The sequence below is a fragment of the Rhinolophus sinicus genome, chromosome 14 (assembly GCF_057876585.1).
Source record: "Rhinolophus sinicus isolate RSI-liver-muscle chromosome 14, RSI-T2T, whole genome shotgun sequence".
In the NCBI taxonomy this organism is placed as follows: domain Eukaryota; kingdom Metazoa; phylum Chordata; class Mammalia; order Chiroptera; family Rhinolophidae; genus Rhinolophus; species Rhinolophus sinicus.
Genome location: NC_142514.1, coordinates 51,333,808 through 51,348,797, shown reverse-complemented (window position 1 = coordinate 51,348,797; position 14,990 = coordinate 51,333,808). Strand labels below are relative to the sequence as shown.

The window sequence follows — 14,990 nt, the reverse complement described above, 5'->3', positions numbered from 1 at the left end:
ACATAACACAATTTGTAGTTTTTTTTTTTTTTTTGCTGTCTGATATTCCCACAAAACTGTAGGCTCCAGGATAGCAAAGGGCCATATTTCTCTTACTATTAAAGGAATTTATAGCTTCCAACATTATGTTGACTTCTGAAATTGTGTCCTTTTGTTCCTTCAGCCTTCATATATTATGTAGTAGACAGTCAAAGAGAAACTCTTTAAAAATAGCACCCTGAGATATATGAAGTTTGGCATCAGCTTAAGTATTCAATCAAAGTTATCTATTTAGCTTCGGCTTCAGCTTTTGGAGAGCCAAATAGCCAAATGCCTACTTTGATATTCCTGAAATTGTGCATGATTAATAAATTGTGATTACAATGACAGCTGGTCAGAAAAGTGAGTAATACAAACAAGGCATGCCAAAGGATTTATTGTTAAGTTCTGCGTGTTCACTTTTGCATACAGACAAACTGTTTAGATACAACTGGTAATGAAAACTTCCTTAAGTCTTTACTTAATATGTTGAAAGTCTATCAGCCAATTGATGAATAAGTATATTTTGATAATGGAAGTGGAAAATGTTACAATAATTAATAAGGATTGTGGGAAGTTAGTTTTATATGCAAAAGCAGTTAAGAACTTTCAAATAATTTAGTAAATATGAAAAGATATTGACGGCGAATGCAAATATCAACAGAATGTGCATAGGCTAGATAATACAACAACTTTTCTGAGATTCTAAATATTTGTAAAGCATAAATAAGAATTTAAAGATGAATAATAGAAATGAAATTATATCACAATTCTCTTTTTGTACACTTATTTGTTACACTAGCATTTATAACATTAAACCAAATTACCCATAAAAGCTGTGTCCAATATTTAGCTGGAAATTATGAAGTAAGGTCTATGGGGAGAACTTTTTACATGATGTGGAGGTGAATTAAAAGTAGAATACCAATTCTGCTGTATCAATGGTACATGAGAGCAACACTTTCCAGATGCATATACAACACTATCCATGATAAACCATCATCAATCTAGTTGTAAATGTAGAGTAGGAAGAAAAGAAATTGTTCGAGAAGGATGTTGCCCTCATTTTTTTTGCTCTTCCAGTGGCTGCTGTTGAAAGTGGCCTTTCTTTTGTATCACAGTTGTGCAGTAAATTGACAACAGAAGCAGCCTTGCAGTTGACAGGGGCAAGGAATCATTGTTACTGAACTATAATGCCAAACTTTGAACCTCAATTATGTTTTAAGCATGAAATAGGAATAATCATGACTTTTGGAAAACATTTCATATTTAATCTTTTATCCAAGCAGGTCATTCTCTGTTTATTATGTTCAACTTTGGCCTCAGCTTTGGCTAAATATTGATTTTAATCTCAGGTTAAGGTTCATCGATTAATTTGTTAATTTAAAAAATATTAATTTGGTGCTAACCTATGTTTCAGTCACTGTACAAGGAGATAAATTAAGCTTTATTTCTGGCCTGATGGAGTATTTAAACTCATGATATTATGAGATTCTCAGTGTTTTATTCAAATCCTTTGGACCAGCATTTAGCGATGTGTCTGTCCCATGATAGGTGCTCAACTATGCTATATTTGTTGAATAAATAGCTCCACTGGTAGTCCTTTTAGCTGTGGATCATTTTTAATATTTGACAAGGATATTTTCTATATCATCACACTGATTATTAATGTATAAAAGTTGAGCAGACCAAGAATTTAGAAGAGAGTTCTATAGCTCATCATGAAAACCCTCTCTCCAGGTTGACAATAATGGAGCTCAGTTCCATTGAGAGGCTGTAATTGAATCTATGGGGCATCCATCTTCCTGTGTTATCTCCATGACCATATTTCTAATCTTAGTCAGAGAATATAATTAGAAAATTTTAAAAAATGTCTTGCTGAAAGGAAGGCACAACATTCGATGCATCTTCCTCATCTTCCTGTCTGGTAACCCAGTCAAAACAGGAGATGAGGTTGGTTTGACATGACTTACTCTTGTTGCACCAAGCTATGAAACTTCCTTGTCAGCATGATTTTAAAAATAAGATCCCAAACCTTTTAATGGAATGTTTTATTCTCTTACATGGGAACATTATTGAGCTACTAAATGAAAGGTTTTTTGAAATTCACATTATGTTTTTTCCTTAAACTAACAAACAAATAAGAACTTCCACACTTAGTGAAACTTTCAGAATCTGAACATTCTTCATGATTCCACAGAAGCTAAACCTGACAGTTCTGTTGCAAAGTCTGTGAGTTTCTCACATTATCAGTAGTCTGACTGAGACTTACTAAAAATAAAGAGTTCAAGTATTCTATTTCATAATTACTTTATCTTCTTAGCAGTTGTCTAGGGTCAATATTTATTTTAATCCTTTCCTATTTGAGGACAGTTGTAGTGGAAACAAAGAAGAATTGCAGTTTTACTTTTTCTTTTTACCCATCCACCAGTATAACACCTTTGTCACAAGAAGAGGACTTTCTTTGTTCATTCTGCTCTGAACATGATTAAATAACCATTTATTGTCCTTACCATAATGTACAAACTTTTTTACTTTTTATTATTAGCTTCCTGGAAATATTCCTACCAGCACTCTGATGTTGTTGACAATATACACATTTCCCATTCAATTTACAGAGACAGAAAAGTTTAAATAAATAAATAAATAAATAAATCTATCATCTATCTATCTATCTATCTATCTATATACACACACACACATATATATATATATATATATATATATCTGCTACATACATATCTATGTACACATTTTTATTAATACATTTTGTAGGTTTTTATTTATTTAAATTATTTTCCATGTCTTTGTAATAGTATGCTTTCTGCATATAGGAGGGTTTTGGTATATAAATTTGGGTGTATAAATTTTATGTAATTTAAATATACAATATAATATTTGATTTTAATATAATCAAATAATAACATTTTGAAATAGCTGTTTAAAAATGTAGTCTCTGCATTTTCTAAATGTATATTTGCACATTTATATGATATGTGTATTCCATATATTTCACACACACTTTACACAGAAAATGTTTCCAAAATTATTAACAAGAAATAGTAATTTGCTTTTAGGAAATAAATGTACAAACTTTTTGACTTTTTATATATAGGAAATAACTAATAACATATATTAGTAAATAACTAATATATGATTGTGAGTGTGTGTCAAAAATACCTGTTATCACTTAAATTTAAGACTCTTAGTTTCTGCATCTGTCCAATCTCTTCAGGAAGAAATTCCAGTTTATTGGAACGTAGAGACATAACTGTTACATTCTTACAACTTCCAATCTATGAGAAACAACAACAGCAAAAGTGAACAATCACATTGTAGGCTATTTTCTTATCAATTTTTATAACTTCTAACACAATTTGACTAAATTACATATTCGCTTATCACTTTTAGTGTTCTCTCTTAATACATGTATTGTTTCATTTTTATTATCTCTTTTAAAAATATGTATATTATTATATACATTCCTTAGATATTAAGATAATGTACATCTCACATTCTTTTACATATTAGGAAGGATTTCCTATATAATTTTATTATCAGAGCACTTGTTAACTTTATTGTTTTCATAAATTGCATTGTTTATGTCCGTCCAAGGGAATACTAATACATCTATGTTTATAACAGATCATGCATATTTAAAAAATGAAGTTTTGCTAACATCTCCTTGGTAAAATTACTTTTACTTCATATTACAATGGTATTTGTCATTTTTATTCATTACTTTCGGCTCTAAAATAAGGATATATGGATTAATGTTCTTCATCATGGAAGTGTTTTGTTGAAAATGTTAAATTAAAAATATACTTCTCACTTTTTTCTTGACATTAGTAAATTAAAATCCCAGTTAGAGATAAAAAAACTTACAGAAACTCTTGATGGATCCTGAAGTGAAAATATTATGTAACATGAGACTTTTAAAAACTTATTTACATTGAAAAATTTTCACTTCAGAAATGAAAATGTAAATATCCCCAAATGTTATTTATTTCTATCATCAAAACCAAAACATATAAATTATTAAATTGTATTCCTTCACATTAATTAATTTACAATATTTTATTACTTTTCTTTGCAAGCAAGGTTTATGTCACATGCATTTTCTGGGTTGAGTATAAGTTAACACGTCATTTAAAAAAGAATGATTAACAAATATACACATAGACAATTCCTATATACATTCAAAGCTCAAGTCATGAATCTACACTGCTGCTGAACCTGTTAATATTTAATTCCAAAATAGAATCATAAAAAGTTAATTAATAGAAATAAGTTTATTCCTCACTTCTCTGGGTAATTCTGGAAGGAAATTCTCATCGACTGCTAATGTTCGAAGACTATGAAGGTAGCCGATAGTACAAGGGAGTGCCTCCAGTTCATTACAGCTACAGTCAAATTCTTCTAGTAGAGATAAACTGAAAAGATAAATACATTAATCAGACATTTTAAAAGCTCAGATGGTAGAAAAGTTTTGGAAAAGCCACATATCCAAATGCACTAAAAAAGGTATTTATCTGGTGACCGCATAATTTATATAAATTAATTTATTTTATCAGTTTAGCCAAATGATTCAATACCATTTAGTAAGTGGTTCAATTTGGCAAAATAAGTATAGTTTATTTTTTTCCCTTTCTAAATTCACCTGTCACTTAACTGACTCATTGAAAATGAGAGAAGATTTTGTTTGTTTGTTTTTAATACAACTGAGACGTCATTTCCAGGCAGATGTTCATAATGTATCCTTGGAAGGAATGCCTATAACTGGCATTGGTGGGTAGAAGGACGTAGAGGGCAGGTCCAAGAAAGGGAGAATAAAAGGGGCAAAGCATTAACAACAAAACACTGATTAAATGGTAGGTATTTTACTAAGTGTTCTAGAGATAAAAATAACTAATCTTTTCCTTATAACAGCTCTATATCTATTATTTTAAAATAATAATTTTAAAAAATATTATTTTATGGATAAGGAAATGGAGGCTTACAGAAGCTAAGTAACTTGCCCAAGGCCACACAAGGTAGGAAGGCAGAGACCTAAATGCAGCCCACATGGCCCCAGTCTATTACCTTGCCTCTTGGCCTGTGCCTCTGTAGAGGAGGCTACCAGCAGGGCTCATTTCAGTCTGCAGATGTGTTTTGTTTGGTTTACATAGTATTTTCAAAGGTGATAAACTCTACATAATGACCCAGACCTTTTAAAAAAGAGGAAGCTCTGGCAATACTGGGCCTGTTCTCTAGACAAGTAATGGAAATAGAGCAATGGCTGCTGCCTCTAAATAGGCACAGTTTGCCAGTTTATCACAATACCCACCACGCCATACTTGGCCCGCTTCACCTCAGATCTACAGAAAGGAATTGTATGAATGCACATTCACGTTATCACCAGGGAACAAGACATTTCAATGGCTAGTTTGAGACAGCGAGGAGAGAGAGAGGGCCTGGCACAGAGTAAATACTAGCTGTATTTAAGTTGTCATTGATGCTGTTGTTAATATTATTACACTGTCATTACCATTCATATCATTGTTATTACTGTAACAGGAAGGAACCCCAAGGGTGAGGATGTCATGCTTGTAAAGGGAAGAATGAATTGGAGTTAGCAGGACGAGGTGGCAGAATCAGCTTCCTTTTTTATACCTTGGAATGACCTGGCTTGAATGCCATTTACCTCCCAATCATACAGTTAACAAAGTGAACACAGACATGAAGCATATGGGTTTTAAGTTAGTCAGAATGGCTTTATGTTCAGGCTCTGTCACTTACTAGATCTTGGGTTTCAAAAATCAAAGCTGATTTTATTTACCTGCCAGGCAAGGGAACACACTGGGGAAGGAACACACCGAGTAGTGCTCTAAGGCAGTGCTAACAATGGGTTCCAACTACTCATTTTAAAGATTAAAAATTTGCATTACAGAGAGGGTAGAACAAGTTCATAAGTCTGTGTACAGTTAGGTAAACCAAGTCCCTCTGTCCATGGGTCTGGAAAAAAATGAATTCAGTCAGGTCCAATTTGACCCTGACCAAAGTAACTCAGGATTCATGGTCTTTAACAGCTTCAGCTGTTAGAACTAAATGTGGTGAAACACAGAGTTCAGCTTTGAATAACATCTCTTAGGCAAGTGCAGCTTAAGTGAACGTTTTTCCTTTTACATAGACAAGTCACATAACTTTCCTCTAAGCCTTAGTTTCTTTATTTGCAATGAAAATTCTAATAACCCCTGTCTCATGTAGTTGCTCTGAGTATTTCATGGAATATTGTAAGTAAAGAATTTAGCACAGCGCTTGCCATAATACACATGCTCAGGAAATATTTTTTCTTTGTATTACTGAACCCTGATAAATTTGTTTCTAAATCCTTTTTAGGCTTCACATACGGAGGTGGTCATGTCCCTGGATGCCAGGTGTGCATGGCTATGTGACACGTGTGTGTGTGTGTGTGTGTGTGTGTGTGTGTGTGTGTGTTGGTGAGGACAGGACTCAATGTATTTGGGAAACCCAGTAACGGCTTATTTCTTTATAAAAGGAAACAGTCAAGCACAGTGTCTTCTACATATAATACACTTAAATTGATTAAAAGAGGTTTCAAGCAATGGTTCAGGATTTTATATATATATTCAGCAACTGATCATGAAAGTACCACAGATTTTTTAAAGTAAAAATTTCAGATGTATGTTCAGAGGGAGAAGTTAAAGAATTAAACAATTAAAAATATAATTAAGGTTCGTTATTTTTTATTTCTTTTATAAAATATGTTTTGAGGTTACTCTTTTCTTTTTTAATCATTTATTTTTTTCATTTAAAGTTGACATTCAATATTATTTTATATTAGTTTCAGATGTACAGCATAGGGGTTAGATATTTATATAATTTATGCAATGATCCCACTGATTAGTCTAGTACCCACCTGGCATTATACATAGTTATTGCAACATTATTGACTATATTCTCTATACTGTACTTTACATCCTCATGACTATTATGTAACTACCAATTGTATTTCTTAATCCCTTTGCCTTTTTCACCCAGCTCCCTTAGCAATCTCCCCTCTGGCAACCATCATTTTGTTCTCTGTATCTATGAATCTGTTTCTGTTTTCTTTGTTTGTTTATTTTGTTTTTTTGTAAGTGAGATTATATGGTATTTGTCTTTCTTAGTCTGACTTATCTCACTTCGCATAATACCCTCTGGGTCCATTAACGTTGTCGTAAATGGTAAGATTTTATTCTTTTTTATTCCTTTGTATATATGTACCACACCATCTTTAGCCAGTTGTCTATTGATGGGCACTTGGATTGCTTCCATATCTTGGCTATTGTAAATAGTGCTGCAATGGACATAGGGATGCATGTATCTTTTCAAATTAATGTTTTGAATTTCTTTAGATAAATGGCCGGAAGTGGAATTGCTGTTGTCTTGAGACAAGTGAATTTTACCAAACATTCAAAGAAACATTAACACCTATCCTTCTCAAACTATTCCAAAAAATTCAAGAGGAAGGAAAGCTCCCAACCTCATTTTATGAAGCTACCATTACCTCAATTCCAATATTGGACAAAGACATTAGAAAAAAGAAAATAGTCGGCTGATATTCCTGATGAATATAGATGCAAAAATCCTCAACAAAATATTAGCAAACTGAATTCAGCAATACATTAAAAAGATCACACACCATAATCAACTGGGATTTGTTCCTGGGACTCAAGGTTGGTTCAATATCCACAAATCAATTAACATGATATACCACATAAAGAAAATGAAAGATAAAAATCATATGATCATATCAGTAGAGAAAGCGTTTGACAGAATCCAGCATCCATTTACGACAAAAACTCTAAGCAAAGTGGGAATTGAGGGAACATACTTCAACATAATAAAGGTCATATAAAACAAACCCACAGCTAACATCAATGGGGAAAAACTAAAAGCTTTCTTCTTACGTAAATGAGCCCATTTTCTACATGTTTATTCAACATAGTATTGGAATTCCTAGCCACAGCTATCAGACAAGAAAAATAAATAAAGGGCACCCAAATTGGAAAGAAAGAGATTACAGTAAGGCAGTCCTTACTTTGTATAATTCTGATATACAACAATTTCAGCTATCATAGTTTCTTTAAATAACATTAGTTCCTCAACAACATAGCTCAGATTTCAGTTACCTCAGTATACTAACCGTGAGTAATTGCATAAAGCATAAACTGTACTGCTAACACTTTAGTACACAAGTCACAGTGTAAATAACAGATGCACATTATGATTAGTGACTAGTCGTATTTCTCCTTTCAAAGTCTGTCAGTAACCAGTCACTGCTCATCCATTATTCAGTTCACACACAAAGATAGTAAAACATGTAGTTGTGTTGCTTTCTTGTCAATCAGCAGTAGAGAGATACTACAGGCAACATAATTTAACATTTAAAGCACTATTACTGTATGGTAATGTTCTTGGTCATCCTAATTCTCTTGGGGATTGAAATGAAAATGTGAAAATTTGCTTTTTATTAATAAGAATAGCTTCATTAATCCAATCAATGGGCCAAGGAGTTATTTCATCTTTGAAAGCCCATCCTCTTCCATAGAATTTTGAATATGCTATTGATGCTACAACTGGAGAGCATTTTTAGCTGAGTTTTGGGAGAAACATGACCTAAAGCATGCAACTGAAAATATTTAAGTGTCATTGAAGAACATAACAGCAAGTAACATGGGTGTCGTGTAGAAGAAACTTTTTAGCACACTGTGCAAATAACTTTGCAAGATTTGAATCAAACATAAATGCAGTTATAGAAGAAATATTAATAGTCAAGTGTTGAAATTTGCCTAGTACTATTCAAGAGACTGCAGATGCGCTGCCAGCAGAATTTAGTGAAGGCAAACTTGTTGATGTAAATGAGGAAAATGGTTGTGATGAAAATGGTGAAGATGTCTCTGGCAATAAACTTCACATTAAAGGAAATCTCAGAGATGTTTCATGATATTGAAAGCACAAAGGATAAAAATTGGGAAGCTAATCCAAGTTTAATAAGGAGTATGACAATTCACTGACGCATAGAAAAAAAGTTAACTCTGAATTATAATTTACATGATAAAAAGAAAGCAGGCATTTTTCAAACTAATCTTGATAAAATAACTAAAACATTGCAATTTTTGATGTTCCTAAAATTTACAATGACAGAATACTAAATAAATATTGGTTTTACTATTTTTCCATTTCCCTATACATTTATAATCAATAGTAAAAGGGTTTATTATTTTGAAAAAAATGTTTTAAAGACCTTTTCTCAGAACAATCATAATTTTCTTTATTGATTAATAGTATTTTGCACAATTTCAGCTTGTACAGTTGTTTTCACAGTCTCCCACCACTGTACAAAGCAAGAACTTCCTTCATTAAAAATATATTTTTACTGTATTAATATACTGAATTAATAATTTATAGCCTGAAAGAATTTTACATCTCTGGGTTCCAGAGAAAAGCTATTAAGTGCAAAACACACATTCTTCAATGATCTCTGAAATTCAAGATTCAAATTCATAATCTAATGTTCCAACTGATGGCTATCTTGTTAGAAATCACCTAAGGTAGTTGACTACAGGATCTACATAAATACAGTTGTATCACATTCACTCAGATTATCACTGGCATAGACCAAGTAAGTGAAAACACTGAGACAAAGACAAAATACTGTATGATCTCACTTGTAGGTGGAATCTAAACAAACAAACAGACCTGAGCAAATAGATACAGAGAACAGATTGGTGGTTGCCAGAGGTGGGAGGTGGGGGGTAGACAAATGGGTGAACGAGGTCAAAAGGTACAAATTTCTAGTTATAAAACTCATTGTCATGTGGATATAATGCACAACATGGTAAATATAGTTCATCATATTGTATTGCAGATTTGAAAATTGCTAACAGCATAAATCTTAAATGTTCTCATCACAAGAGAAAAATTTGTAACTATGTGGTGATGGATATTAACTAGACTTACTGTGGTGATGTTGTGGAAAACGGCGGAGACCGAGAGACTCAAGCGGCACGCAGAGATCAGGGAGAACACAGATTTATTACGCCAGAGAGCTCAGCGGGATTGTTCCCAAAGACTGAGTACTTACTGGGGTCGGGTGCTTTGTTTTATAGGGTTAGGCCTCCGGGTTTGGGGGGGATTCGCACAGTTGCTATTGCGGCGCTAGCGATTGGTTAAATCTGGCCGGTGTGCTGGGGAGGTCCGTCCCTAACAGCTGTGATTGCTCAACACTGTTTTGACGGGAAAGCCTTTAACTGCTGTGCTTGCAGGAAAACTGCTCTGATAAGATATCGGAGGAGGGAGGGGGACGGAAAGCTCCCAAGGCTGTGCTCGCAGGAAAAAAACAATCCCAACAGTGATCATTTTAAAATATATATATACAAATATTGAATCATGTTGTACACCTGAAACTAACATGTTTTATATCAGTTATATCTCAATAAATAAAAAATACGTTCATTATATTTCATGCAAAAAAGAGACAGATCCCAAAGTTAACTTTTTTGAAGTTTTATCTATCGTCTATAATTGTACACACGAAAAGTGAAAATAAGGGGCTAAGGAAGAGTAAAGTACTTTAAAGCAATGCTCCCCAAACCTCAGTGTGCACAGGAATCACCAGGAGAACCTGCTACAATGCAGATTCAGAGTCAGTGGTGTGGTGTGGGGCCCAGATTCTGCATTTGTAACAAGCTCCTGGGTGATTTAAGTGCTGCTGGTGTGGGACCACAAACTGAGCTATAAGACTTTACGTAAACCCCTTGCAAATATTTCAAGAGTAACATTCACACACACACACACACACACGCACACATGCACGCACATGCACACACACATGACATGTCAATAACAGCTAAAATCCATACAAACAATAAAAGAGTTGTGTTCAGTAAGGCTTTGCCTTACTTCACATATCAGTGCAAATGACACTGCTGGAGGTAATACTGCTTGAAATTAAACAACAGTATTGACTTAATTTTCTAAAATTATTCTCTATGTTTTCATCTAATGTAGTCTTCATGAATTAGTCTTGGTTGGGAGGATCTTACTGTATCATTAACCCTCAATTACCAAGCTAATGTGGAATAGGGACTATGAATATGTTACATAGGTAATTTATACTTTCACTTTAACACTTATTTATGATCATTAGAAACCGTTAGATACCATATATTAATGGTATTGTCTATCAATGTAGATGCTAATGGCAAAAATAAATCACTCTGGGCTTCATTTAATTAGTTCACTTTTAACTCTTAACAGAAGTAATGTAATTCAGTGGAAAATATTCAGACAGACTTGTGTTCCAATTTTAGTGTGGCCATTTAATATCTTAGTAAACCTGACTATTAACCCGTTTTCTCATCTATAAAATTGGTGATTAATGCCTAATTTAGAGTTTCATGAGGATTAAATGTATGCTAAGCACCTAGTATAGGTATGGCAGTCCATTACAATGACCTGTTAGGAGATAGAGACTATCCTGAAAAAAATTTTTTTTGGCTAATCTGTTTCTGAAACATATAAAAGTTATCCTGGGATATTCCCTTTTTAAAATAATTGTTTCATGTCAATAAAATCTTCCAGTTAACAAAATGCAAAATTGCCAGCATTTATTATTAAGACACGGGAGCCAGACAAATTTCAGATGACTACAAAAATTTGTAATTTTATTAGCAAAGATTGAATAGAAAGGGATAGAACAACCAAAGAGAGAGATATAAACTTGTTTGGAAAAGGCAACCTAGTGCCTAAAAATGCCTGTATAGCCCAGGGGTTAAGACTTCCCACTGCAGCCAGCCAGCTGGGATGGGAGTCTGGACTAGCATTTACTAGTGGTGATATACTCATCAACTTACTTAATCACTCTATACCTCAGTGTTATCACTGGGCACAAAGGGGTGATAGCAGTACTTAACCACGTGTTAAAAGACGAATGTAAAGGAGTTAGGAATACATATAAAACAGTTAGAATGGCGCATAGTGAAAACTAAGTAACTTTTCCATTACCTTTATTTTCAGAAATTATAAAATCAATTTCGTTTAATTTAGGCTAGGAATCAAGTTTTAGATTACATCCCTAATTTCTCATTAGCATTAGGTAAGTTTCTTGGGCTCTTCTAAACAAATGGAAAAAAATTAACAAAACTTAGATTAATTCTTTTCTATAGTGTTTAATAAATAAAACTCACTCAGTTTTTGTACTAAATCCTACAGTCTAAGCAGAATTCAGTCAAATTGTGGTGGAAACAGTATCTCTTAGGAATAGTCAATCATTTAGAGATTTTTACCTGTAAAACATCTATATTGATTGATTTTGATCAGAGTTACCATCATCGTATAGACAATTTCCAAAGTAATTATTATCATTTTATTTATTTATTTATTTATTTATTTATTTATTTATTTATTTATTTATTTATTTATTTGGAGGCTGCAGCTCAAGGCGGCCCATGTGGGGAACCAAACTGGCAATCTTGGTGTTATTAGTACCTTGCTCTAACCAACTGCTTATGCAGTCAATCTGTTGAAGTTTTGATTGCTTTGATTGAATTATGTAAAAAGAAAAAAAAAAGACTCACACAGATATGTAATCGGAAAAGGGACAGTTTAAAAGCCTTTTTAGAGAATTGTGATTACTTTTTGCTACTACACCAAAACTCAACAAGTGGCAGTTTCTTAGTGGATAATTGCAATGTGCTATCTGAAACTATGTCAATCAACTTTTCTTACTCCTTATTCCAATACATTAAAATCAACTGGTCCATTTTGCACTTTGAACGGGTGTTTTCCTCATGTCTGATTTTGTAACTCATGCATTGGTCATTTGGAAAAAATGTTGCTTCACTGAATTGTGCATATTTTCCAAATGTTGATACATTTCATAAGGCAGTTTCAACAAGTCACATTCATTAATATCACATCAACCTATCAGAAAAGTATTGGGAAGCTGTCAAACTCACAGTGGTAGTTATAAATTTTTAAAAATTTCAAATTTTGGTTAATAGTTCAAATTTTAATGTTGGAAACAAATACTGTCAGTTGTTTTCCTTGAATTGTGAAGCTCACTGGGTTCATTTCTTACAAAATATCTGCTAAACACCCAAGTCTAAATAACCATAGTTTGTCAGTCATTTTTCTTCTTTTTAAATAGATTTTATGTTTTAGAGCTGTTTCAGGTTCAGAGAAAAATTAAGCAGAAGCTACAGAGATTTCCCATATACTTCCTACTGCTCTACAAAAAGATGCTTCTTTTAAAATTAGTCCATTCCTCAAGCACTTCCCTTTTGTTTCCCTTAAGCAATAATCAAAAGATGATAGTGGCACTGAAAAATAATTAAAAAAATAAGCTTTTATTATACAATTCTTAACATTTATCCCTCTAAACCATTCATCAACCTTTGAATTGACTAAGCCCCTTTATCTTTAATAAATCTTTTTAATACTTTTAAGGGCAAAGAATTATCAGTTTTTTAAAATTAAAATGAAAAGAAAACTAAGTGTGTAATAACCTAGTATAAAATTCACTTGCATACTGAAAAAGTAACCTTTCTTTGCCTACTTTTAGATTATGAAACCTCTTTAATTTGTCTTCACAGAGCTAGGGGAATTAGTTTATATAAATGTATATAAGTAATGTGAACATAAATGCCAAAATACCAATAACCTTGGTAGGGATAAATTAAGTTGAATTCAGTATTGATCTAAAGAAAAAGATTAGTGCCTAAGAATATAATAAGATGGGAAGAGTTTTTAAAAAGCATCGGCCTGATAAGGACAATCACTTTTATGTATCCCTAAAGAAAATAAATTGGTCTTTATATTGGAGAAAATGGAAGTAATTGTAGAACAAAACAGCATGTTGATGCCATTGAAATATTAAAAATGGTTGAGACTTTTACTACTCTCCAAAGTTTGAACATTAGAATTTTAATTTTGCCAAATTGTTCCACTCTTGGAAAGTGAAGTTTTCCACATCAGTGGTTACTTGCCAACTTGGGGTGAGGAAGGGGCATAAGAAAACCTTTGGGACTGAAGGATGTTTTCAACATCTTGATTGTGGTGATAGTTTCATGGCTTTACATCTATGACAAAACTTAATGAATTGTACACCTTAAATATATGCAGTTTATTGTACATCAAATATACCCAATAAATCTGTTTTATTTTTAAAGCTAAGTACCTCCATCCCAAGTATACCCAAATCTGTTAAATTATGGGTTTATATAATTCATCACACTGAGATGTGGTGCAAGATTCCTATAAAATGGCCTTATATAATTTTAGAAGGAGCAGCTTATTGATTTATCACTTTACATAAGTTGTAAACAAAAGCATTTCAGTGAAAAACGGATAATAAATCTATTTCTTAAAGAATTGAGAACCAAATGATAAAGGGAACATAAAATTAGAAATACAGTGCTCTCAAATAAATGGAATGTATTTTATGTTTAAAAGGCAATGATGGCCTTTCATCTTGAAGCTATTAAAAATGCAAGCTAAAACAGAGGCTTATCTCTTTAGCTTCTAAAAATACATTACACTTCCATAAATAGCAAATATTACTAATAATGTAGTGGTAACATATACATACTGCAGAGACATAAAAATTAATTTGATTTTGTAAGACATATTCAAATGAATTTAGAGCTGCTACTCAGTAAAAACATCAAATTAATAATATTTGGAAAATTACAGGCAATAGTATAATTGAAGGTCTGGGCAATCACTTTGCTTATGTAAGAATCATGGTTAAATATTTTTCATGATATATGGTTGAGTGTCAACGTGATATTCAGATATAAAACTAAATTAAAATATATACAAATATGTAACTAAATGAAATATGGTTTAAAATAAGTTTACATATGAACAAGATTATTAGTGTCTCTACTAGAAAGTGTTTTGAAGTAAAAAACTCAACATATCCT

General features: G+C 32.6%; 1 protein-coding gene across 9 annotated transcripts in view; it reads right to left on the bottom strand.

Moving 5' to 3' along the window:
• The window catches only part of LRRC7 (leucine rich repeat containing 7), a 526,722-nt gene that overhangs the window by 108,049 nt on the left and 403,683 nt on the right, over positions 1–14,990 (bottom strand). For all 9 annotated transcript variants that reach the window (XM_088791197.1, XM_074334934.2, XM_074334932.2 and 6 more), the window contains 2 exons: positions 4,322–4,451; positions 3,199–3,314 (listed from right to left, as the gene is read on the bottom strand). In XM_088791197.1, the coding sequence (XP_088647323.1) occupies positions 3,199–3,314; positions 4,322–4,451 (246 nt within the window). The remainder of the gene's footprint in view (positions 1–3,198; positions 3,315–4,321; positions 4,452–14,990) is intronic.